Source organism: Cibotium barometz, chromosome 26 (assembly GCF_041138505.1).
Source record: "Cibotium barometz isolate CiBa-2024 chromosome 26, ASM4113850v1, whole genome shotgun sequence".
NCBI classification, from domain to species: Eukaryota; Viridiplantae; Streptophyta; class Polypodiopsida; order Cyatheales; family Cibotiaceae; genus Cibotium; species Cibotium barometz.
In genome coordinates this window covers 11142074-11169870 of record NC_141071.1, presented here as the reverse complement: position 1 = coordinate 11169870, position 27797 = coordinate 11142074, and the positions used below count along the sequence as shown (strand labels likewise).

The 27797-nt window shown below is 45.1% G+C and overlaps 1 protein-coding gene across 1 annotated transcript in view; it reads right to left on the bottom strand.

Annotated features, from left to right (window-relative positions):
* The window catches only part of LOC147623661 (SEC12-like protein 2), a 51299-nt gene continuing 23502 nt past the window's right edge, over positions 1 to 27797 (bottom strand). The window contains exons 7-10 of the mRNA XM_086820250.1: positions 6258 to 6378; positions 5910 to 6026; positions 5316 to 5383; positions 1 to 415 (exon numbers count right to left, since the gene is read on the bottom strand). Of these exons, the coding sequence (XP_086676376.1) occupies positions 279 to 415; positions 5316 to 5383; positions 5910 to 6026; positions 6258 to 6378 (443 nt within the window). The 3' untranslated portion in view covers positions 1 to 278. The remainder of the gene's footprint in view (positions 416 to 5315; positions 5384 to 5909; positions 6027 to 6257; positions 6379 to 27797) is intronic.

Sequence of the window (27797 nt, the reverse complement as noted above, 5' to 3'; positions counted from 1 at the left end):
TTTGGTGCCTTGGGCAACTTTATTTCTAGCATGAGCCTCTTCAAGGAGGTGCAACAGAGCAATAAAATAACAAGCACCGTTATCCACCTTATCTTATCTAATCGGTACATCATGTCCCAAATGTAAGCAGACTCAAGAAAATGGCATGCCAAAGGTCTCTCCAATACAAAATGTGCGAGTGGTCTCACCAAACTATGTAGTTGTATGCCAGTATTACTCACAGCACAGACAGGCACACTGGCAACACATGCAATTGTAACAATCCACATTCTTTTCCATCATTTATCTGTGGAATTGGATTGAGATATCATGGTTCTTAAGATCTCCTGTTGTCCATCCCACAGCACACCTTTGGCCATGTACAGAACAAGCAGGATCACAAAAAATATGAAGATAAGCATGGGCACTCGCCCGGCTGTTCATGACACAAAAAAGTTGAATCAGTCTCTCTCTCTCTCTCTCTCTCTCTCTCTCTCTCTCTCTCTCTGTGTGTGTGTGTGTGTGTGTGTGTCTCTCTCACGCGCGCGCGCGCACACACACACACACCCCCTTCTTGCAGACAAAGAAACATGGGAACACCATACATCAGAAAACTACCCAACTTGCTCCAAAAGCGAAATGGCATGCATCTGTATGCAATGGAACTCTATGGTCTGACCCGGGAGGTTTTGCAGAGACGTTTACAAGTAGAGAGAGCATCTTTTACACACAGACTCACCAAAGCCCTGAGTGAGGGCTTCCCAAGGTGTCTGGATATGCTTGGGAGTCGAGCCTGTAGAGGGCAAACAAGCACCAACGGGAAGAAAGGGGAGGGGGGGGGGGGTCCGGGGGGGTTTGTTTTGTGGTTTTTGGCTTCATATGTGCAGGATGCTCACGGTGATTAAACGGAGGACAGTTTATGTGGTTTCTTTTAGCCAGGCCTCGCTTGAGGTTGATTTACATTGCAGTATGATACTTCCCACCTGATAAATCATCTTTTGCATGTGCCTTGACACCAAAAGGAGTCCCCATATACACCATTATTTGCAGACATAGCGAAGTTCTCCCAACAGGCCCAACATGGAGATTTGGGTGATTCTAATGCACAAACAGCGAGGGAACAGATCCAAGATGTATGATTCCAGAATGATGCCATCATGTTGTCCAAGATTGATCTTGATGAGATGGGTTTGCAACAGGCCACTCAGGATACAGCACTTGTTACACCATATGAGAGACTTCTGAGAGATGGGACCATACATGAGCTGAATTTTTATACAATGGGATGTCCCATTGGCCTATGTCGGACAGCCTTGCTTGCTAACCACATAGTGGAGGTTCTAGCACAATGGATTACCTTATGGGGTCTCTTGCTCTCATACCACATATCCCAGATTTCACCCTCCCCCACACCTATAAGAGCCGACCACACTTACCTCTCATTCACTGTCTCGTGCCCTGCTCTACCTCCCCAACCAGTTCCCCCAGTTTCTACTTTCACTCGTATCCATTTTCACCATGATCCAGACAGAATTTATGAGGATCACCTCTCCCGCCATATTTCGAACCTTGACCTCTCCCTCCCAATATCCACAATCACATCCCAACTTTCATCCATCACACGATCATACCTGCTGCATGCTACATCATCCCTCCGGTGGATGGGTCATGGTGCTTTGGTTGTGGACGTGTGGCTCGCAAAATGGATCGAGCTCTATTATTGAGGACCCCTCTAGGGCAGAGGACCAGACGGCTAATGTGGGCAGTGGGCTCTGATGTGGATGCATGACGATTGAAGAAATTTGTAAGGCCCTCTGGGAATTATCATGTCGGGTCTGCCTCTTGGTATGGTGTCTCAGTAGTGCATCCCTATGACGTCTAAGCTCCAGTAAGTACATGCCCAAGCATCTTTGATCATCAAACTGCATCATCTGTGTGAGTGGACCAAACTCCTCGCAGAAGAGGTAGTGGAATCTCCCCCGTATCTCATAGTAGACCGGGCATCTAAGCATGTAGTGTGCCTCATCTTCCACCTGTCTTGTGGTGCATACTTTGCATATCAGCTCTGCCACCTTGGACTTTGAGGAGGTGGTGGGAAGACACCTGCCATTTGGCATGATATTTGAGTTGTGCTCTGGATATGTGCTATAGTTGTTCTAGTAGAACTTGTTGCACTCCGTGCCGAATGTCCTACCTCGACTCTTGGATAAGAGTGCAATTAGAACTGATATTTCAACCTCTTGGATTGGAGTTGAATTATAGTGAACCTTCCAACTCTTAGAGAGTTGGATTATATTGACAGTAAGCAGTTGGATCGAGGCACTGAACCTAAGGTTGGGTGGTGAGTGGCTAGCCACAATCCACCATCGCGGTCACGCGATGCGTATGACATCAGGTCTACGAAACCCATGTTAGGGTTTCTTAGGTACGTGAGTCTAACCCAAATCCTTGGTAATGCTATGTTAGATAATCCTTGGTTAGGTCTATGGAGACCTTACACAAGCACATGTTACCCATGGGCAAAGTGTTCCACGTGTAGAGCTTCATGATCTTTTGCTCTCCCATTATGCAACTTTTTTAGTGTTCAAGTGACATTGGTGGCATTGAGGAGGAAAGATGATGTTGGTCGTGAGATGTGTGTTATGTGGGTATGGGCTGATCTGCTACATCATAAAGCTGTCTTGCATAGGTCTCCTAGAGGCTAGGGTGTGCAATGGGTTTGAGAATGTGCCACGCATCTGAGTTATCCTTGCTCAAGAAGGGCTGGTATAACTCTTGTTCTCCTCTAGCAAGAAACGCACGCTTCTTTCTGTGAGTGAGTTGATGGAAGTTTTTTTGCATCTCACGTGCTGAGATCAATCCATGTTCTCTCTCGCATATGATGCGGAGCGTTGTGGCTTTGCATTCCTCATCATACCACTTATTTTGAGGCTGAGAGTCCATCAGTAACCAGCTGAGGAGCATGTGGTGTAGGGAAAACTGTCTTTGGCAAAGTCATGATGTAGCACTGATGATGAACCAATGTGTCACATAACACCTCAGTGCATGGGAGCATGTGACACATGAGAATCCAGGAGGTTCTTCGACGCCCTGATATGCTTCCATCACAGAGGCCAGATACTATCTCGGCCATCAGGTCCATATTGGCTAAGGAGGGCAACATTATTAGTTGATCACAGTTAGTTTCTCGCATAGAGTGTCACATGCTCATATCACATCTCTATACACTAGTGATAATCGTTTTCCCTTTTCTTTCAGTTATTTTTTCCATAGCTCAGTATATCCCTGCTATGATTGTCTCACTTATGCTCTCATAGATCCTTGGGGTCTTTTGTAGAAATTAATATTACTCTCTCTCTCTCTCTCTCTCTCTCACACACACACACACACACACAATTTTTTTTTTTTGTAAAACCAGTTGAAATTGCATTATATCATAAATGTACAAAAGGGTTTGACATCAAGAGGATGTCTGAACCCTAGAACTTAAAAACAGCAGTAAAAAAGTTCTATGCAAGATCAGGGCAATGCTCAAGAAAAGAGCCTATGCCCTATCCATCAGAAACAGTAAAAGAAAAGCTGAACACAAGAAACATCCAAATCTTCCTCATGCACGGCATCATATAAGGACTGCCGCAACGAGGCTCGGAAGAACTCATAAGGGTGCTGAAGGGGTGAATTCAGATATGCATGATTTCGCTGTAGCCAGAGGGTCCATAAGGCCCAGTATCTGATCCAATGGAAGAAAAGAGAATACTGTGACAAAGAAGCTGATAACGTGCCAAACATCCAGAAAAACTTGTAGAACCTGTGTGCAGGAAATCTCAGAGATAAAAAATAGGAGATCTTGTCCAGAAGGTCTCTGGAATATGAACAAGACCACAATAAATGCGGAACACTCTCAGTAGTATGATGACATCTTGGACAAAGAGGAGAGGCAATCCTTCTTTGAGCCAATTTCACTCCCACTGGAAAAATACCGACAATGCATCTCTAGAGAAAGAGTCTCTGTTTCAATGGCATTTTCAACTTCCATATCAATGTCAGTTTTGCTTTCCACCAAGCTAAAGACTTATCCAGATGCCAAAGAGAATTAGCATGCTGAGCAATCCATGGAGGAGGTAATATCAATCGATAAGCCTGTATAGAAGTCAATAGATGCAAAGGTTGAGAGGATAATCTTGAACTTGAAGACTGAAGATGCCAATCTTGAAGCCTGTCTCTTACATCCAATGTTGGAATCGGAATGAAAGGGTGTAAGAGATCTGCAATAGCTTTCCATATAGATCTATGATGCATCCCAAGATTGTATTGTTGGCATGCTGCTGGAAAAGAAAGAATTTGCCCTCTAGTATCTACTACGTCGTCAATGAACCGGATGCCCAACTTCATAAGATTGTAAGCTCTGATTGGTTGTTGTACAGCAAGGGGAGAGTAAAAAACAGCACTCCAATGTATGCTTTCCATTCGAAGCGAGGAAGCTATAGAAGCAAGATGGGGAGACCATTTAATGCGAGAGAGCACTTTCTTCCAATCCTGAATCAAGGAACTAGAAAATGGACAACCAGGGATTTTACCTTGAAATTTGCCAAGTACTACTTCCGATGGATCAACCAACCAACGACCATAAGCATTTGTGCGCTTCCGACCACACAAAATTGCCAACATGATAGACCAAGGCTGCTCTTGTTGAAAAAAGGTTTTGAGCATAGTGATCTTTCTTGCCAGCACATGAAATTTGATGTTTATAATATTCAAACCACCATGCATTTTTGGCGAGCAAAGCAGGTCCATTTTGAGCAACCTTAAAGCTTTTTTATGAAGCTTAGTTTTCCAAAAAATCTCCATGGCTTGAGACATAAAAGAAGAAAGATCTCGAGATGACCAATGTAAGAGAGGAAGGTAGAATTGGACGTAAGCCAGAACAATGGACTGAACAATTCGAAGCCGTACATGTAATGGCCAAGTGGAGATCTTCCAATATTCTAATTTGTCCTTAATTTTGTTTAGCACCCAAGATATTTGTTGCTTATTTCTGATTTTCCAGCCAATGGGATAGCCCAAATGTCTTACTATGCTTTCCGGATAAATAATCTGGCCGGGCCACAGGATAGCATGCCAGACACAACGCTTGAGAGGTAAGAGTTTTGATTTCTGAAAATTAATTTTTAAACCAGCTGCCAACCCAAAATCTGAAAGAGTATCCATCAATAGACGAAGCTCCACACACACACACACACACATGCACATCCCCCTTCTCACAGACAAAGAAACACTGAAACACCATACATAATAAAATCACCCAACTTATTGCAAAAACAAAATGGCATGCTTACCTTCCTGTTTTACCTCCTCAATGGCTGTGACCCTTGCACTTGAATCAGCAGATACAGAAAGCAAGGCTCTGCAGTACATCAACAAATCAAAACAAGAAATGCCTCAACAACAAATAAACATAATAAAATGAAAATTTTAGAATGTATATATATATGTGTGTGTGTGTGTGTGTGTGTACATACATATATGTGTGTGTGTGTATACACATATATACGAACCTACCTACCTACACATGCACACACATACATATCATATATATATAGTTATTTATTTATCTATTTGTGTGTGTGTGCGCGTCTCTCTCTCTCTCTCTCTCTCTCTCTCTCTATATATATATATATATATATATATATATATATATATATATATATTGTACACATATAGTATGTCTGTGTATAAATACAAGCGTACATACATAAGTATGTACATGTGTGTGTGTGTAGAGAGAGAGACACACCCATATATATACATAAATATATATACATGTGTGTGTGTGTGTGTGTACAAAATATATATACACACATGTATGTATGTATACTGAGAAGTTTGCAACTTGTGAATCATATAAAAAAAGCACCCAAACTAACGTCAACCTGCAATCTCGAGAAAATTCCATAGATGTAACGAAAATCATGTGAGCTCTCTTCACTCGTTGATGGACTGTCATTTTTCCAACCGATATGATGGAGACATCACCTTCAGAGCTCCCACTGCCGATACATAAGAGGCAAATATAAAATCGTGACATTGCAAATATGTGTGCATGAGTGTGCCCACGCGCAAGAGCAACCATTTGTGCACGCATTCAGTTTACTCTCAATAAGCATGCTCAGCAATTAGCCTATATGCCCAAATCTTGCACGAAATTTCAATCCAACTGGTAGTAAACAGCCCAAGGTCCTTAAGCCAACAAGACCACAGTTCAAAGAAATGAGAATTACATGGCCAGATATTTTCCGTCGTAAGACACTGCAAATGCTGATATTGGGCTCTCTTGAAATTTCTTGATTCCAACTTTCCTCCAAGTGTTCGTGTTCCAAACGGCAATGCAACCCTTTTCCCCTGCTTGACAAAAAAATAGGCACGAAACTATAAACATTACAATTTTGCCACTTCAGCCAAAAAAAAGGTCTTCAGCATAATGCAGACTGCAATAATCAGCATTTTGCTTTGAAAGCTACATAAAACTCAATTCCTTAGCCATGCCCATTTACCAAGGGTCCTCAAAATCGAATCTTTTCTTTGACTGGATCACATAAAAGGCTGGCTAAATCCTTAGTTCCTCAATCTCTTTTGAAATTCAAGGTCTAGAATAGCTTTAGAACAGCTGATCATACTTGTTTGGTCCAAAAAGCCTTGAGACTTCTGCAATGCCTCTCCTCAAACACTCTACAAGTATGGTTCTAATCTAGCATTGTTCTTCTTTTATATGCATCTTAATCAGTTACTGCAAAAATTAGCTACCTAAGCTTTTTCTAACTACCACAATTCTGATTCAAATAATTGACGCTCACAGTGTATATATTAGGTGTCTTTAAAGGCCCTAGTGATTGCAATGCAACAAACATTACTCAGTCCACATTCCTTACTGCCATATATGCTCCTGTAAGACTATTGGGCTAAATGTGAGGTTCAACACAGTCATTATGGCAGCAAAACACTTAAAACACACAAACACAAGCATTCCCAATATCCTGCCACTAAAGAGTCCAAATACAAAAGATTGTGTCTAAATATCAATAAAAATCTATCCAGAAGCTGAGCAAACACTGATAATGCCCAAGTTGATGAAAACATTGAGGTTCCTTAAAAATGTTGCATGTATCTGCTGCTTCTTGCCTTCAAACCTGCTTCGCAGCTGTAGGGCTGCTTGACTGCTAGAGGAGGAGGAAGGATAATTAATAACGTCTTTTTTGGGGCGAGGGGGCTATCTACAGGCCCATTAGCCATCATCTTGCTGGTTGGCCAGCCGGCCGGCTGCCCAACATGCCCGAATTTGCCTACCTGCTGCTTGACCTGTCCACCACCTGTCCGGACTTGTCTCACACCCAAGTTTAGCTGTCCAGGGTCCATACACTGCTTTGACCTGTCTGGTATCCCTATGAGCCCATGGGCAGCCTGTTTCTAAAACAAGTTGCAGTCTAGGCTCCACTAATTGTGTTCGTACTCTCTAGGTGTGTTACACTATCCGCCACTAAGACCACACCTGTCCTGAGCTATGTAGCTTCCAAATGGGTACTACACAAAAGAAGAGAAACTCAAGTCGGCACTGACCCCGACACCTCAGAACTTTGATGTACCCATGTGTCATGTTCTGGCATTGCACCCTCGTCTTGTCAACACAAGAACCTACAAACGTTTTGTTGGGGTAAAGGCACTGTGCCCACCCTTATAGTGTGTACAAGCCCATAAGTTATAGTACATAGTACACTTAGTACTTTTAATGTACTAAGTGCACTATGTGTACTAGTGCAATATACATGTGTGATAGGGGAGTCACACACTCATTCCCATGAGTTGACTTATCCCCACAACTCTCTCTCTCTCTCTCTCCCTTGTTTCTCTGTGTATGTCTCCCACAGTCAGATAGTGGCAGGGCTGATATGGCCAAGATTCCGTATGCTTCAGCTTGTGGCAGTCTCATGTATGCCATGGTTGCTACTAGGCCGGACATTGCATTTGCAGTGGGAGTGGTTTCTAGATACATGGCCAACCCTGGCAAGAAGCATTGGGAAGCAGTGAAAGGTGTCATGAGATACCTGAAGGGCACACAGGATATGTGCATATGCTTTGGCAAACAGGATGCATTAGTGCATGGTTACAAGGATTCGGATTATGCCGGTCATCCAGATAACCGGAAGTCTACTACCGGTTATGTGTTTACATTCACAGGAGGTGCTGTGTCATGGATATCCAGGATGCAGAAGTGCACAGCCTTATCTACTACAGAGGCCGAGTATATTGCAGCCACAGAGGCTTGCAAGGAGGCATTATGGCTATCTCGGTTAGTGGTTGATTTGGGTTATACAGGGGATATTCCATTGTTGCATTGTGACAGTCAGAGTGCCATCCAGTTGGCAAAGAACCCTCTCTTTCATGCAAAGACGAAGCATGTGGATGTGAAGTATCACTTCATCAGAGAGGTGATAGAGTACAAGCAAATTCAGCTTGTTAAGATTCATACGGATGACAACCCGGCTGATCTGTTGACAAAGAGTTTGCCTCCGGAGCGGTTTGCTCATTGCAGACACTTGATGGGCATTGGATGAGGCCAGTTTCAGCCTTGATATGGCCTTGTATATTATCATGTACATGCTGATTTTTCTTTTCCTTCATTTAAGGGCACTTTGCCTTTAAGTGGGAGGTTGTTGAGGTAAAGGCACTATGCTCACCCTTATAGTGTGTACAAGCCCATAAGTTATAGTACATAGTACACTTAGTACTTTTAATGTACTAAGTGCACTATGTGTACTAGTGCAATATACATGTGTGATAGGGGAGTCACACACTCATTCCCATGAGTTGACTTATCCCCACAACTCTCTCTCTCTCTCTCTCCCCCTTGTTTCTCTGTGTATGTCTCCCACATGAACTCTAACCCTAATTATCTCTCCCATTCACGTTTCACAACGAAACTTCCAATTACACCCCTCCTTAGTCCTAATAAAGAACTTACCAAGGATCTAGCACCTTCAGATGAAGCTCTCTCCACTCATGAAAATTTGCTTGTATAAGCACTCATTAAGAGATTTCTTGCTGAAACCTGCTCTACTTCCTCGGCTACGCATGCTCACACCAATATCCACCAACTCCCTATCAGGTTTGGATGCTTGGTCCTCCCTACGGACACCCTCCTTGGAAGCATCCTAAGGACACCCTCTATGAAGCATACTCAAGAAAAAAACTCTATGAGATACAGAAGCAAAAGATGCAGCTGGTGTCCTTCAAGCTTCCACGAAATCCACTTCAACCTCTGATAAACAATGTTCAAAGGGGACAAGTCCTCCTGAGTGATGGTATTTGTAACTATCTGGCCCTCCTAGCTCTATTCACATGATGGAACCTTTGCCTAGACACAGGATTAGTGGAAGAAGGCATGGGGATAGGGACCATAAAGTTTGCACATGGGAAAGCGCCAGTTTTGGTCAAAAAGCAAAGACAAAAAAAATGTGTTGACCGTGAACCAAGAGCACCACTAGCAAGAGGAGACTGAGCCAGACCAAAAAGCAAAAAGCCGCTTTTTAAAAAGCAACTCTAGGGCCAAAAAGCAAGACCCTAAAGCCAGAAAAGCAAAGCACAAGGAATTTGGGAAAAGCTAGCCATATTTGAATAATATTTATTGTATAAAGTGAAAAAGACAAAAGCAAAGTTTATAAAAAAAAGGGAAAAGCAAAAGCATAGCTTTTTGCCAAAAAGCAAGGCTCTCCACAAGTATAAAAGTAGCATGAACCTCTCCAAGATGATCACCATGTTTAAAGGGTGTGTGAAGTTCTTCATCAACATCAAGGCAAAGATCATCATGAACAAGACAAGGAGATCATCATGGGAGCTCGAAGCTTATTACCGCAGTACCTTCATCATCATCGCCAGCTGCTGGGTAGCACCGTCAGCCACCTATCTGCACACCTAGTTGTCTGCACCACCTACTAGCCGCCAGCTTGTGGACAGCGCTGCTGCCTGTGCCTTTTGTTCAGCATCGCCACCAGCGGTGCCACTACCACCTGTCTGGTGGTGATGCTGTAAACGGAAGGGACAACTGAACACGGAAAATCTAATCAATCATGAAATCTGAAAATACACATATGCATGCCAGATAAAACAAGATGACAAAGCTGCACAATACACCACACTAGGGGCCAAAAGATGGGCTGACCCCCCCCCCCTTTTTTATGGTTAGATTACCAAAAAGGAGTTTGCTCCCAATACAACTTTGTGGGTGCCCACGGTTCACCACTGGGTTGCATATGTTTCTTCCAATACAATATGAAAACAAGAAAAACATCACAATATCTGAATTTGCTGACAATTTCAGCACAAGTGAGCATTCCCGGCATCAAGCACACGCAGGACAACTATGGACAGCCCATAGCACTCCCACATCAGCCCGGGACAACTCAACATCATCATCTTCCTCCTGTTTGGCTCATAGAGCAAGTCGACCAGCCCTCAAAGGCTGTTTTCAGCAGTCGACCAGCCCTCAGTAGCCATAGAAGAAAGCGACCAGCAGTTGTGCACAGGCCTGCAAAACTCCAGTCGGAAGGAAAACTGTCTAGCAGTCCACGACCAGCTCTTCCTCCCTGTTTTTAACCTCTGTCCAGCCTTTATTCAAGCTGTAAATCCCCTGGCCAGCAGTGGAGAACATGCAGAAGGAGTCAGCCAGCTTCTCCCATGCATCCGGTGAACTTCAGTTGCGATGGATGGCTGTAGAAACTTGCCAATAGGCTGAAAACCAGCCGACCCGCCCTCATGCACCCCTGAAAAGCATGCGCCCCCCTCCAATCTGGAGTTTTGTCAATAATAGAGGCTTCCCCGCTGAAAATAGCCCCCACGGGTGCTTTTCTAGTCCAGAAAGGGGCGCCTACATGAAGGGGCTCCAAATAATGTCCAGTGCCCAGTCTTTGGCCGCCACGTGTATTAAATAAGTCTTGCTCAATGTGTACTCACTTATAAGTTGTTCGGTCACTTATAAGTGAGTGTGAACCTGCATCCATAATTATTAACATGTGAACTCATAAAGCTGTAAATTGAGTTTTTGGGAATACTTACCACCTGCAAAACACATGTAGACCACCTGTCAGTCCCAAACAGGTGTGCACATACACGTCCACAGGTTGCCCATGCGTCCCCGGCCCCATGGACAACACAGGCATAAATCTCAAGCATTGTCCAGGCAAACAAGACAAGTCATCCAAGTTGATTGTGTTCGATAATCAGAACGGCTCGCTGAAGCTCCACGCCCCCCCCTGCTCGCGCTTCTGGCTGCACTCCCATCTCCCTACCCGCCATCGCGTTTTCCTTCCTCCGCCTGCCCTCAGGTTTGCGCCGCCCCCCCCTTCGCTTGGCTTGCCTGCGCTGAAGCGCCCCCCCTCCACTGCTTTTCGCCGTCGCCCCCCCCCCCCTCCCGTAGCTCCCCGCCATTGCGCCCACCCCCCCTCCTCTTCAGCGCCTCGCCCCCCCCCCCCCCTCGCCATCTCTCGTTCCCCCTCTCTCGCCCCTTTTCGTGCTGCTTCCCCCCCCCCTTGGGATCCGTCTTCGCCGCCTCAGCACCCCCCCCTCATCTTCTCTCTGTTTTTCTCCGCCCCCAGGGAATTTTTATTATTTTTTTTCCCTTTTTACTTTTCGCCTTCCCCCACCCTCGTGTGCAGCTCGGTTCGTGCAGGTTCTCCGTCTCCGCTCCGCCTTCAACACAGCTTCAGACTCTGATGGAGGTTCCTCCCGCCCCGCCTCAGAGGGACTCATCCGCAACCCCCTCGCCCGCCCCAGAGGACACCCCCATCAGGCTTTCTCTTTCGCCGGAAGAGGAAGCGAGCCTCGCCGCAGAGGTGGAACGCCTTCAGGCACATTCCACCATTTGCCGTATAGTCAGCACTCGCCCCAGCAGAGGGGAGATCCGGGATCTTCTCCAGGCCCGCCTTCTTGCAGATGTGGGCAAGATCCTGGACGTACAGCTTCTGGGCCGTGGACATTACCAGATCGAGTTCGAGACCGCCCAGAGCGTGGCCAAGGTCCTTGCCATGAGTCCCCTTGACATCAGGGGTGCTCGGGCTTTTTTCAGACCCTGGCAGCATGGCTTTGACCCAACAGCGGGCGGCTGAGCAGGGAGATCGCCTTTTCCATGTTACAGTTTGCTTCCCTAGACTCCGCCGGGAGTATCTTCCGCTCCTCTCTAGGCTAGGAGCATTGGTGGGCTCGATACTAGAGACTGGCCCCACAGCAGCTTCAGTGGTGGCCAGAGCAACTGGGCTGCCTTCGGTCAGAGTGTTGGTGTCTGACATCTCCTAGTTTCTCATAAAAAACTTGGTTCCACTTGGGGTAGAGACACACAAGGAATCAAGTTATACACAACATACAACTTGCATCACACACGCGCTGGAGGCAAGCGTAGGCGGTCTGTTTGGCCAGCACCGCCATCTGTACTAGCCACCACCTCCATTTGAGGCACTGCCCCTTTGACTAGTTGCGCTAACTATCAGTACTACCAGCACTAACTATGAGCTTCGACCAACTTATTTGAGACGTGCACCGTACAGCTGACAGTTGTCTTATTGCCACGTGTTTTGGATCCTATCCGTACACCCGAGTACAACCTTTTTGAGCATTGCTTCTACTCCGGATTGGGCATTGAACATCATACACCTCGTCATCTACACGAATCTCTGGTGTACCTTGCTTACAAGCTTGGGGATTCATTGGACTTGGATCTAGATATTGGATCTGGTACTAGCCCAATGAGAGATCTTGTGGGTCATCCTCGTGGTGTGCTAGGCATCATGATCTCGTGCCTCGACGTCGACATCGACTCTGACTTGGGTTTCTACATCGGCATATTTGTTTGCTTTTTTATTCATTGATGTATTGTCTTGGCTTGAGAGCCCGTGGATTGTTCCTAAATAAATTCCTGAAGAGGGCGAGGCCTATTCCCCGCTCAGTGTGTGAACTATGCAAAGCTTCCTAAACCCTTTTCTTTCTCCCTCTCTCTATCTTCTCTCTCTATATCTCTATCTCTTGGATACGTAGTGGAATCTGTGAGCACGCCCCACTGGGCTTACAGAGGTATCAGAGCAAGATTTCTCTCGAGGAATCTTTCTTGGGGTGACAGAGCCATGTCGAGAGTAGAGGATAACCAAGGGCCTAATGAAGGGAACAACTATGAGGCCGATCCAAGACTTCAAGATTGGAACCAAGGTCGTCAATCCATTACTCATGAGACCGCAGCCATGTCATCAGGAGAGTACCATGATTTTCAGCACTTCAGGCGTTTGCTCAGAGATGAGTTATCCCCATCAAGAGCTATCTCTCCTTCTATTGCAAGGATAAATCAGGACCCGTAGTCTTGTTTCACATGCTTGTAGTGGTGCACCTTAGGTAGAGCAACCAACGAGGAAGAAGGACCAAACAAGCCATACACATTCCACATGGCCAATATCATAGGTGACCAAAGGTGGTTACAACCAAAATAAGTCCTTGATGTAGAGTACCAATGAACATACACGCAAGACCTTGATATGCCAATAAAACCCCCTCAAGGGATTGCCACATACTGTGTCAAGGATAAATCTTAGAACACTAGTTTCACATGCCAGCTTTTTTACTATGTCACGAATAATTCTAGTTTCTAGTTTCTCATAAAAAACTTGGTTCCACTTGGGGTAGAGACACACAAGGAATCAAGTTACACACAACATACAACTTGGACTAAAGGGCCCTTTTACACACATAGAGAAAGAACACACAAAAATCTATCACACAATGATACACACACTTGTGCTTTGTGGCGCCACATTTATCAACACCCCCCTTGGTACCAACTTGGCCTACTCATTTGGTGGCTCAGTGGAATCATTACATAGAACATGGGTACGAATTTTTCACTTCATCCCTGGAAAGATGAGGGTTTCCAAAAATTAGGGCTTTTTGGAAATGATGCTATAGGGATCTATAGCAACACTCTAATGCTTGATATATGCCCTCAATTTTGAAAAATGTTGAAAAACTAGGGTTTAATGCTATGAATAAGTAGGATATGCACAAAAAATTGAAAAGTTCCAAAATTTACTTTGCTAGTTTGATTTGACGTGTCGATTGGCTGATGTCTAATTTTGCTTCTAATGTGTATCTACAAATCGGTGTTCACTTGTTTACTTGTTGTAGAAAATAACTAAGCTAGGTGCTTAGCTTGGTGATGCACAAATTCCACAGGCGGCAGCTTTCAGGTGCACCACAGGACAACGGGGCATTCCAAGATGACGCGGGCAAGCACTTAATCGGGCAAAGGTGTGAGATATGTTGAGACGTGGCTTTTATTTTAATTTTTTTCCCGACTAGCCCTTGGCCCCATAGTTACTGACTTTCCAACTGCCCATAGGTGCTTTATTATCCGCCCATAAAGAGGGGTTTAAAACTTAGGACCTATTGGTCCTAGAAAAACACCGTCACCAATTGAGCTATCACTTCATTGGCCGGGATGTGGCTTTTCATAAAGTACAAGGTTATTAAAACCTTATCAATAGGAAGCTTCGACACTTGACAGTTTGGTTACGTGACAAGTGGCATTGCCCAATGTGTCGATAGGCGAGAGAAAAGAAAAGAGCGGCACTTGTTCTGGTGAAGGTCAGGGCTGCAATTGAAGTGAGAGGGCATGGCAGGGTCGCATGTGACGAAGCTTCCCAACGGACTGAGGATGCCTGTTAGAAGCACTAATGAAGAGTTGATGATACACATGCTTCTCGGGCTACGGACGGAATGGTTGTTAGACCTATAAATGAGATCCGGCAATCTTGATGGCCTCTCTCAAGAACCACGCTCAAATACCATTTGATGGTATTGAGGGAGATGGGGAGACACGCTATGGTGGCTTGAAGAGCTTCACCATAGCTATGGCATTGCACAAAGAGAGAAGGAGAGAGAGTGTGAAAGTACAATGGAAATGAAATACAACACCTTTATAGTTACAAAGCTTGCCCTAAATGACATCATTGCTTATGTCAAACACACAATAATATCTGGATACTGTTCTTCCTCCTCTGAGAGGTGGTTTACACACAAACACACACACAACCAAGGCATTCACACATACACACACCCACCAGACCAAGAACGTACCAGACAACCAAAGATATGACCTTGCTTCCAACAAATCTCCCTCAAGGGCTAGGTCTTACCTGTGTGTGAACCCACTCTTATGAGTGTGGTAGTGTGTTTGTGTGTGAACCAAATAATATCTAGATATTTGTGTGTGTTATGACATAAGCAATGATGTCAAGAGGTGAACCTTTGTAACCTATAAAGGTACTTGTACTTCATTGAGTCAATTAAGCAATTATCACATCATTTAGTCATGTACTTCGATCTCTCTCTAGTTTGTCATATATCTCTCTCTCATTCTCTCTATGTCCAATGCCATAGCTATGTCTCTTCAAGCCTCCATAGCCCAATGGACTCCTCTCCCCCTTGTAACATCATTTGGTATCAAAGCAGGACCACCCCTGGGCCCAACTATGCAACATAGAGTTGCATCCAACTCATCACAGACGCAAATTGCATCCAGCTCATCGCCAACCCTTGATCAACGCTACCTATCTATTCGCCTTGCTGCTTCGTGCTACCACCTTGCTGCCTTAAGCCGCCTAGTCGGCCCCGCTGCTACCGCCTTGCTGCCATTTACACCCAATTAGCACCGCCACGAGTGCTTGCTGCAAAACTACACAACCAATCCTGCCCACTTTCACATGCCCAACACGTACCACTTGCAGCAACCGCGTACCCGAATGCCCAACACTCAACACCTGTCGCAGTAGTCGGGCATCTGAATCAACAAAAAAAAAGGAAGAAGGGGGAGCCTCCACGACAAAAATTGACCAGCAACGCTTTTAGACGTAAGGTACAAAGCATTGATCAAAGAAATCTTGGGACTTTTTTAAATTTATGCAAATCCTGCTTAATCAAAGCATTAATTCCAAATCTTTCATCTTTTTTCAAAATTGAGGGCATATATCAAGCATTCAAGTGTTGATATAGCCTTCTATAGCATCTGTCATGACCCTATGACATGGGTGTGGCATAAGTGTGAGCATGGTGGTCGGTGAGCAAGATAAATATTTTAAGGTTCATACTTGGGTGGCCGGACAAAAAGGAAACATGTGTGGACAACCCCAAGTGTGAAAGGGACAAATGAATTAAAGTACAAAAGGTTTTATAACCTTGGGTGGCCCCTAGGAAGGTTTTAAAACCTTGAGTGGCCCCTAGGCTATTTATGGGGGGCTACCCTACTTTTGGAGCACACGCCTCTCTCTCTCTCTCTCTCTCTCTCTCTCTCATGCCTTTTGGGGAAGAGGGGCTCGCAGGCAGCCCTGAAGGCTGGCTTTGGAAAAAAAGCAGCTAGAGAAGGGGAGGAACCGGCTGATGCTACAGGCGCAGGTGCTTTGTACTCTCTCTCTCTCTCTCTCTCTGGCCACAGTCTGGCTGCAGAGAAAGTGTGCTAGATTGCTCACGGGCTGGACAGAGGGGCAGGGGCGACAGCATGCTGGCGGGCTGTTTGCAGGCAGCGCACAGAAATGAATACAGGGCGGCGGGCTGCTTGTAGGTGGAGCACAGAAGCTGAACCGCTTCCTCTCTCTGTCCCCTCTCTTGTTTGGAAAGCTGGATGCATTCGGGCAGACTGTAGGCCGCACAGTCGACAGTTTATCTCTCTCTTTCTCTCTCTCTCTCTCTCAGGACGAAGGTCGCACAAGGACGAAGGTCGCACAGTCGCCAGTTTATCTCTCTCTTTCTCTCTCTCTCTCTCTCTCAGGACGAAGGTCGCACAAGGATTGCAGGTCTCTCTCTCTCTCTCTCTTTATGAGCAGGTGGGACTGCAGGTAGTGTATAATCAAGTCTCTCTTTTCACTGGCTCGTGCATGTCTCGGAGTTGTTTATCTGGCCCTTTGTGAGAGGAAGGGTTTGACAGGTCAGAGGGTGGAAACAAGACAAGTTTGTGGACTGATTTGGAAGAGTTTGTGGACTGTTTTCATGGCTGAGTTTGTAGCTATGTACATGGTTCGGTCCAGATGCATATTCAAGGCCTCATGGATGCACTGACTTAGCATATTAGAGGAGATAACAGTGTGGTGTTCTTGGGACACAAAGCTGAGTGTAACCTCTATGCTAAGAGGTCCAGAGGATTCGCAGATTGGACTTGCAGACATACGAGCCATGAATGGCCATGTTGTAATCATTTAAAACTTTTCCATTGAAATTGAATAAAGAAATACCGAAAGGGGCGCCAAGCTTTGGGGCCAACAGGTGTCGTTCTCTTTCATGTGTTGGAGCACTCTAGCTCCTATTTATTTGTCTTTATTGCTGGACTACAATTGGATTGGGTGACTGCTAGTCTACCGCACTTTGGTTTCTACCAGAGGCCACTTTCAAGGTTCCGTTGTCGGGACCATCATCAACTTTCTTAAGGGGGTGAGCTCGTGGTTGTCTCAAGGAAAGCCATTGCTGAAAATTTCAGCAAGATGTCAAACTCTGAAGATGACTATGTTTATGATGATGAGGAAGAGCAAGAGACCACTCCTGAGAGGACTGAATCTGAGGATGTACTTGCAGGAGAACATGCTGCAGAAGATGCACGATATGAGGATGTAACGCAGCCAGAAGACATGCCAAGTAAAGAGGAAGATGATGCCCAGTTTAAAGCTCGTTTGGTAGGGGCAGTGGATGTGTTTATGCAGCTCACGCAACGTGAGAAGTTTGCTGAATTTATGAGAGCCCCTTCTGAGCCTAAGAAGAAGAAGAAGAAAGTGCTTTCTAGGAACCCACCTCAGGGCAATAGTGGTGCCTTCCCACAGGATCTTGCTTTTGGACAGTTTACGAACATGCAGAACACTTACGGTGCAAACCCACAGAGTTCCTTTTTCGGACAGCCACCTATTCCGCAGCAATCTATGCATCTAGGCTATTTTGGCGATGGTTCCGTGTTCCAATGTATGGTGGTACGCAGTCCGGAATGCAAGGGAATATGTATGGGGGCATGCAGCCCGAAATGCAAGGAAACATGTATGGTGGCATGTAGCCCGGTATGCATAGTGGTATGTTTGGAAACATGGGAGGAACCCACCTCAGGGCAATAGTGGTGCCTTCCCACAGGATCTTGCTTTTGGACAGTTTACTAACATGCAGAACACTTATGGTGCAAACCTACAGAGTTCCTTTTTCGAACAGCCACCTATTCCGCAGCAATCTATGCATCTGGGCTATTTTGGCGGTGGTTCCATGTTCCAATGTATGGTGGTATGCAGTCCGGAATGCAAGGGAATATGTATGGGGGCATGCAGCCCCGAATGCAAGGAAACATGTATGGTGGCATGTAGCCCGGTATGCATAGTGGTATGTTTGGAAACATGGGAGGATCAACAAGAATGCATGGTATGCAAGGTGTGGAAACAGGCAACGTTGACCCTATGATGGGCATGAATGCAAGGGGTAGCAATCTTGTGAGGCCACTTCCTTACGATAATCTAACGCCTATGGGTAAGGCGAAGGATTATAAGGGAGAGCTGCAATAAAATTTGACACATTCAGTGGGACCAAAGACAAGCTCAAGGCACTTACCTTTTTACAACAGTTTGATGCTACTTTTTATGGTGAAAATTACACGGAATCCTCGAAAGTGAGAAAAGCTGTGACTTTTCTCAAGGGCAATGCATTGCAGTGGTGGTCCACTCTTCTAGTGCAGGGCATAGCACCATCTACTTGGGTACAGTTTAAACAGGTGTTCTCTTTGAGAGTGAGGAACATTATGTATGCAGATGCAGAGCATATAGTATCATTAGAGAGAGATACACCCCCATCTTCAGTGTGTTGGGGTAAAGGCATAATGCCCACCCTTATAGTGTGTACAAGCCCAATAAGTTATAGTACATAGTACACTTAGTACTTTTAATGTACTAAGTGCACTATGTGTACTAGTGCAATATACATGTGTGATAGGGGAGTCACACACTCATGCTATTGATGAGTTGACTTATCCCCACAACTCTCTCTCTCTCTCTCTCCCTTGTTCTTCTCTCTGTGTATGTCTCCCACACATGACCTAACCCTTCTTCCTTCTCCCACACAACTGGTATCAGAGCTTAGTAATCCCTCCCTCTTCCCTCTTCTCCTTGATAGCAAGCACCGGCAGTGATGGCGGAGCTGCTTGTGAATAGGCGAAGGTGGCGGCAACTTTGAAGCACACCACAGGCAGGCGCAGCAGCTTAGCCCCCAAGCTATCGCCTACAGCAGACGCTTGGTCACAAGTGGCTACGTGAGCGACTCGTCCCGTGTAGCGCTGGCCAGGCGAAGGCAAATCCGTCTGGTCCATAAGGCGAGTGTGGTAGCTCTACACGGCGAAGGCAGCGCTGGTCCAATCGGCGTGAAGCTACAATGCGTAATACAACAGCCGAATAGTAGGCGTCAACAGTAGGCGACGTAGCACTACACGGCGAAGGCTTCTGCGCAAGGAAGTCACCGTACGCTGCAACGTGGCGTTGGGCGTTCAACTCGCTACTAGGTGGAGGTGGCGAAGGCGGTGGCAACCATTAGGCGTCGCTGTTTTAGACGTATGAGACAGCAACGGAGATGTATGCGTGATGCAGAGACGGCTTTGACACAGGTCAGAAAGCAAGAGTAGCAGCAGTTCCTGTGGCAGCAGCAGCAGCACCTCCTCGTCTGGAAACGAAGAAAGCCAGCCCAAGCCCGACTACATGCTACCCTTTGTCATAATCGTCCACCACTGCTTGTACGACATAATCCCGACTGAGAGGCCCTGTTTGGGCAGGCGAAGGACCAAACGGCACTAATAAAAAGCAATAGGCAGCAATAGCTTTCTGCAGCAGCAGCAGCATCAGCAAACCCCCATTTCCTGCAAATCAACAAAAAATCAAAAAATTATAAGGTATTTTCCTCAATTTTTTTTTGGGATTTGCAATTGAGCAAGTACAATCAACAATTGAGCAGATACAGGTGTCGAATTGCTCAATTTTTGAGCAAAATTGGCAAAATTGGGTGACATTGGTCACAATCAGGATAAATTTGCAGGAAATTGGTCACAATCAGGATCAATTTGCAGGAAATTGGATGTCGAAATTTGGGGCTTTTGATGTAATTGTGCAATTAAGCACTCATACATGCTGTATGATGTGAAAAATCGCACATTTGGGCAAAATTGCAGCAAATTGCAGTGCAAATCAAGGGGCTTTTGTGCCGATTGGGTTGATTTGCATGCAAGCAATCGCATTTGATGCTGTGGATAATGTGTTGATGCCTTACAAGCACTCAATGTGCCTGTAAAACAAGGGGGTTTCATGTATTTGATGTATATGTAACCAGGGGTAAGCATCGTGAACACTCTGGATGCCTTCATGTGCTTCAATGTACCATGTATGATCAGAAATTGATCTTAAATCAAGGGGCTTTTCAAGTTCGTATGCTTGTTGAGCTTGGCAAAGCAGCAGGCAAGACTTTTATGCCTTGAATCCTCAGAAATCAGCTTGCAGTCAAGGGGCTTTTGCCCAATTTCTGTTCGGGACTGTTGTATGCAGTATACAGGACTGTAAAAGTCTGATTTTCACTCATTTGGACAGCCAGGAGAGCATTTATTGCTACTGTACCTGCTGGTACAAATTTGGCACAGCTTTGTGCAAGTTTTGGCATGGCTGTACACTGTTTTGAGTGACCAAAAGGTTCAATTTCAGCTGCTGTACTTGCCGGTACAGGTTTGGTACATCATTGGTGAGCACTTGGTACTGCTGTACAGTACTTTGGAAGGGCAACAGAGCACATTTAAGGTGCTGTCCAAAATCTGCAGCAACCAGATTTTGGTGATTTCATCACATAAAGTGGGAGAAAAGTTGCATTTGTGCTTCCGCAGTGGGAGATAAAGCTTGGGAGAATAACTGTGAGCACTTTGTGTGCTTTTGGTGCAGTGTTTGCACATTTTGCAGGGAGTCAGGCATTGACAGGTTGCATATTGCTATGGCAACCACAGGTGAGAGCTCTTCATTGCTTCACATCAAGAAGCTTGAAGGCTCGCATAATTATGATATTTGGCAAACCCAGTGCTACAATGTGTTGCTCCAGAAAAAGCAGCACAAGCCTATCAAAGAAAGGGGTGTAATGCCCGCTTCTCTTACTGCTGAAGAGTGGGAAGATATGGATGAGCTGGCAAGATCTACTATCATGTTGTCTGTGTCAAACTCATTACTTTTCAGCATTCGTGAAGAGAAGACAGCTTGGGGAATGTGGCAGAGATTGCAGGACTTGTATGCCCAACAAAGTGCCTCAAGCAAAGTGTATTGGTTGAAGAAACTCATAGGTCTTCAGATGAAGGAAGGGGCGTCTATGACAGCCCATCTAAATGAGTTTAATGGTATTGTCAGCCAGGTCATTAATCAAAAGTTGGCAATGGACGATGAGTTCAAAGCCACTTTTCTGTTATGCACTTTGCCAGAGAGTTGGGACACATTCAGGACAGCCACTAGCAATTCGCATGCTATGCTGTCATATGCAGATGTTGAGGGTGCTCTTCTTCAAGAAGAGATGAACAGGAAAAACAACTCTGTTGGAAAGTCCAATGCAATGAATGCACGTGGGAGATCCCAGCAAAGGGGAAAAAGCCAAGAAAGGGGAAGGAGAAAGTCTCGCTCCAAAAAGGATTTGGAATGCCATTATTGTGGCAAGAAGGGACACATTAAAAAGCAATGCTACAAATGGAAAAATGATCAAAAGGAAAAGGGAAAAGGCAAAGACAAAGAGAAAGATGAAGCCAAAGATGTAAAGCCAAAGGGCAAAAGTGGAGTCAAGATTGAAGAAATCAATGTGTCACATGTAGGTGGCAGTGAGGATGAGGTCCTATTTACGTCTTCACTTGATGCCCATTCACTTCTTACAGGTGGTCATGGTATGCACTCATGGATCATTGATTCAGGTGCCTCCTTTCATGTCACAGGTTGCAGAGACTTGTTTGTCAGGTATACTGCTGGCAATGAAGGAGTGGTTTATTTGGGTGATAACCATGCATGCAAAATTCTTGGCAGAGGTGATGTGAGGCTTGTGTTTTCAGATGGCTCACAGTTTATGCTCCATGATGTCAGGCATGTGCCTGAGATCAAAAAGAACCTGCTTTCTACTGGACAGCTTGATGATGCTGATTATGTTACCACATTTGGTCGTGGAAAGTGGAAAATTAGTAAGGGCTCACTGGTTGTTGCCAGAGGCTCTAAGGTGGACACTCTTTATTTCATGCATGCAGGTGTTTGTCACCATGCTAATGTAAATGCAACCGAGCTGCCGGAAACCTCTATGTGGCATAGCCGGTTGGGACACATGAGTGTCAAAGGAATGGAGCAATTGTCTCGTTTGGGTTACTTGCCTTCTCTAAAGTTTTCAAGTTTTCAGTTTTGTGAGCATTGTATATATGGTAGGCAACTACAGTGCCCCCACAAGAAAGCTCTTGGACAGAAACATGCTCAGTTAGAGCTTGTGCATACAGATGTATGTGAGATGTCTCAGCTTTCTTTGGGAGGGGCAAAATACTTTGTATCTTTTATTGATGATGCCACACGCAAGGTGTGGATTTATCCTCTTCGTTTGAAGAGTGATACATTCTCAGTGTTTGAGAAGTTTGTTGCTCTTGTTGAGAATCAAACTGGCAAAACACTGAAGGCTTTGCGTTCCGACAATGGTGGAGAGTATATGTCCAAACAGTTTTAGGACTTTTGTGATGCTAAAGGCATCAAGAGGGAGCTCTCTACTCCTTATGATCCTCCACAAAACGGGACAGCAGAGAGGATGAACAGGACCATTCAGGAGAAGGTCCGTTCTATGTTGTCACATGCTGCATTACCTCATGGTTTTTGGGCTGAAGCTGTTATGACAGCCGTTCACCTTATAAACAGGTCACCTAACACGAGGCTTGGTGGGAAAGTGCCAGAAGAAGTATGGACAGGGAAGCCTCCGTCATACAAGCACTTGAGAGTGTTTGGTTGCGTTGCGTACGTGCACATACGCAGGGAAATGCGCACCAAACTTGATCCTAAGTCTCACAAATGCATATTCCTAGGATATGGTGACAGAGGTGAAATGGGGTATAGACTTTGGGATCCCATGAATAGAAAGATCATACGCAGCAATGATGTCATTTTTGATGAAACATGCGTGTATAAGGAGCCTGCAAGGCAACAGGAGCCTGGCAGAGTCATCTTTGATGATGATGGACATCATGGACAACAACAAAGGGCTGTAAATCAGCCATTACAGCAGGAAAACCAGCCCTTAAATGGTGCTGAAAATGGTCCAAATGGACAGCCAGAGATGGCAGAAGATATCCCTATGGATATACCACAGTTAGAGGAGATACCGGGCATGATATTTCAGCCTTATGGCATGGAACAGGAGCCACCAATGGGTGATATGCAGGCTGGACAGCAACCTGCAAATGATGGTCATTGGGTACGGAGGTCCACTAGACCCTCCAGAGCCCCTGACAGGTTTGTTCCAGGGGTTGACTACTTGATGCTTACTGACTGTGGGGAGCCCTCATGTTATAAGGAGGCTTTACAGAGGGCAGACAAGACTCTTTGGGAGCGTGCCATGCAGTCAGAGATGGATTCTCTGCACAAAAATGGAACTTGGAAGTTGGTGCATTTGCCTGCAGGCAAGAAGGTTTTGCCATGCAAGTGGGTTTACAGGCTCAAAGTTGCACCAGATGCAAAGCCAAGATACAAAGCCAGGTTAGTGGCTAAGGGCTTCAAGCAGGAATATGGTGTAGACTTTTGAGTAGATCTTCTCTCCAGTGGTCAAAATGACCACACTTAGAGCTGTGTTAGCTTTGGTTGCGCATGATGATCTGGACTTGATTCAGATGGATGTGAAGACTGCTTTTCTTCACGGTGATCTCCATGAGGAGATATATATGCAGCAGCCAGAGGGTTATGCAGTGAGTGGAAAGGAGAAGCTTGTATGCAAGCTGAAAAAGAGTCTTTATGGGCTCAAACAGGCACCAAGAGAATGGTATCATAAATTTGATACATTCATGAAATCCCAGAAATTCGGGAGAAGTGACATAGATCACTGCTTGTACACCAAGAAAGCTTTGGATGGCAGTCTATTGATCCTCATCTTGTATGTTGATGATATGTTGATTGCCGGGAAATCTCGTAAGGAGATGGATGCCTTGAAGCAGAGGCTGCATCAAACCTTTGATATGAAGGATTTGGGTGATGCAAATCACATTTTGGGTATGCGGATACTTCGGGACAGAAATCAGCATGTGTTGTATTTGTCTCAGAAGGAATACATTGGCAAAGTCTTGCAGAGGTTCAATATGGACGGGGGGAAGAAGACTAGTACTCCTTTGCCTCCATATGTGAAACTCAGTGCTATGGACAGCCCACAGTCAGATAGAGACAGGGCTGATATGGCCAAGATTCCGTATGCTTCAGCTTGTGGCAGTCTCATGTATGCCATGGTTGCTACTAGGCCGGACATTGCATTTGCAGTGGGAGTGGTTTCTAGATACATGGCCAACCCTGGCAAGAAGCATTGGGAAGCAGTGAAAGGTGTCATGAGATACCTGAAGGGCACACAGGATATGTGCATTTGCTTTGGCAAACAGGATGCATTAGTGCATGGTTACACGGATTCGGATTATGCCGGTCATCCAGATAACCGGAAGTCTACTACCGGTTATGTGTTTACATTCACAGGAGGTGCTGTGTCATGGATATCCAGGATGCAGAAGTGCACAACCTTATCTACTACAAAGGCCGAGTATATTGCAGCCACAGAGGCTTGCAAGGAGGCATTATGGCTATCTCGGTTAGTGGTTGATTTGGGTTATACAGGGGATATTCCACTGTTGCATTGTGACAGTCAGAGTGCCATCCAGTTGGCAAAGAACCCTGTCTTTCATGCAAAGACGAAGCATGTGGATGTGAAGTATCACTTCATCAGAGAGGTGATAGAGAACAAGCAAATTCAGCTTGTTAAGATTCATACGGATGACAACCCGGCTGATCTGTTGACAAAGAGTTTGCCTCCGGAGCGGTTTGCTCATTGCAGACACTTGATGGGCATTGGATGAGGCCATTTTCAGCCTTGATATGGCCTTGTATATTATCATGTACATGCTGATTTTTCTTTTCCTTTACTTAAGGGCACTTTGCCTTTAAGTGGGAGGTTGTTGGGGTAAAGGCATAATGCCCACCCTTATAGTGTGTACAAGCCCAATAAGTTATAGTACATAGTACACTTAGTACTTTTAATGTACTAAGTGCACTATGTGTACTAGTGCAATATACATGTGTGATAGGGGAGTCACACACTCATGCTATTGATGTGTTGACTTATCCCCACAACTCTCTCTCTCTCTCCCCCTTGTTCTTCTCTCTGTGTATGTCTCCCACACATGACCTAACCCTTCTTCCTTCTCCCACACACAGTGGACATCCCTCACTCTGCCAAATCATGGAGCCCGCAGACTAGCACAAATTTGGCCAGTTCTTGCTAGAGACACAGCGCCACAGAGAGACACTGCTACGGACTTATACCATAGGGAGAGGTGGGCGACAGCTCCAGCTCACTGATTTCTTTTAGAGATCTATCCCAGTGCCTACCCTGACACAGGAGGGGGTTACACTTCAGCGCGCTGCGAGCCTCCGAGCCAGACGGAGACCGAGAGCACCAGGCTACCAGACTCCCATACTACATCAGAGGGAGATCACAGAGATACGGGCTCGACATCAGCACTATATCCCCACTTACACTCACACCCGGAGATCATGCTCCGAGGTATTTTTGCCTCGCCATCACCTATGTATCACATATTACACCCCCATTATGGTACTGGTTGGAGTAAGACAGATCTGCATTGCATTCTTGTATACCCTACGCATATAGGTTGCATACTGAGCCTCTAGCAATAGTGCTCCATCCATCACACCCCCCCACTAGCTCAGTACTTTCATAGTTTATTTCATGTTCATTTTGTCCTTTTTTTTCTGGACATCCAGAAGACATTGACAGTTGTACATTGATTTGTCTCATAGGTCGAGTTCGGCCTCTAGTAGACGTTAATACAGCTTTCTTTCTTTCTTTCTTTCTTTCTCTCTTTACGAGCAGGTGGGACTGCAGGTAGTGTATAATCAAGTCTCTCTTTTCACTGGCTCGTGCATGTCTCGGAGTTGTTTATCTAGCCCTTTGTGAGAGGAAGGGTTTGACAATTCAAAGGGTGGAAACAGGGCAAGTTTGTGGAGTGATTTGGAAGAGTTTGTGGACTGTTTTCATGGCTGAGTTTGTGGCTATGTGCATAGTTCGGTCAGATGCATATTCAAGGCCTCATGGATGCACTGACTTAGCATATTAGAGGAGATAACAGTGTGGTGTTCTTGGGACACAAAGCTGAGTGTAACCTCTATGCTAAGAGGTCCAGAGGATTGGCAGATTGGACTTGCAGACATACAGGTGTCGTTCTCTTTCATGTGTTGGAGCACTCTAGCTCCTATTTATTTGTTTTTATCGGCTGGACTACAATTGGATTGGGTGACTGCTAGTCTACCACACTTTGGTTTCTAACAAAGGCTGGTTTCAGCATCATTTTTCAAAAATCCATAATTTTTAAAAAAAAACCCTAATTTTTCGAGCATTATTTGTACGGAATTAGACACTGACATTGGATACATTCCATTGTTAAGACCTTCCCAATTTCATAACATATAATGGTTTCCCACGTGTTCATTGAAAAATTCAATGAAGAGAGTTTCCACACCTGGCAGACGAAATTGAAGTTTAGTCTAATGAGACTTTGGTCTTTCATTGAAGGGGAAGAAAAGCTACCCGAGGAAGATGCAGCACAAAAGGCATGGAAGCTTAGGGATCAAAGAGGCTTTGGCCTCATAATCCTTGGTCTCTCTAATAATCTCAATACACTATGTGGCAGACCTGTCAACTTCCAAAGATGCCTATGAGAAGCTGGATAAGCTTTTTGGAGCTCAGGCAAGAAACTCCAAAGTTTCTCTACGGAAAGAGTTCTATGGACTCACAATACAACCACATGAGAGCTTTGATGCTCATGTGAACAAAATGAAGTCTTTAATGAACCAGCTTGTAGGACTTAAAGCAAAATGTGGCCCTGGTAGTGTTGATAAAGTCAATGCCTGAAGAGCACTGCGGCAACCCCATCACCACATTGAAGAACCTGCCCAATCTCACCTTGGAAGGGGTCATAACCTCCTTCAAGGAAGAAGAACGGAAGCTCAAAAACACAGAAGCAGGGGAACAGCTCCTTCACAAAGAAGAACTTTAAAGGTATAAAGTGTTCCCTTTGTGGTAGAACAATCATGCAAAGGAGGACTGCTATTCAAAAAGAAGCCATGCAAACATTGTGGGAAAAACAACCACAATGCACAAAACTGCTTTCACAAAAAGGCAGATGCCAAAATCATTGAGGAGACCATAGTAGTTAGGAGGTTGTTTGAAACAGGTTTCCTAAAAGTTTCAAACAGGTTTCATAAAATCAGCCCAAAGTTTCCTACAAGTTTTTACATGTACAAAATTTCAAATATACACTATATAAAATATGTAAAAGTAACATCGAATGCATAGAATACACTTTTTTGTAATGTAATGTCTTCAACTGTTCTATTCTCACTCAAGTAATGTGTCTTGGAAAATAGTATACATTGTCTTGTTTTTTGAAAGTACTGCATCAAACAAAAGGCTCTTGATTAATTATGTTAAAAGAG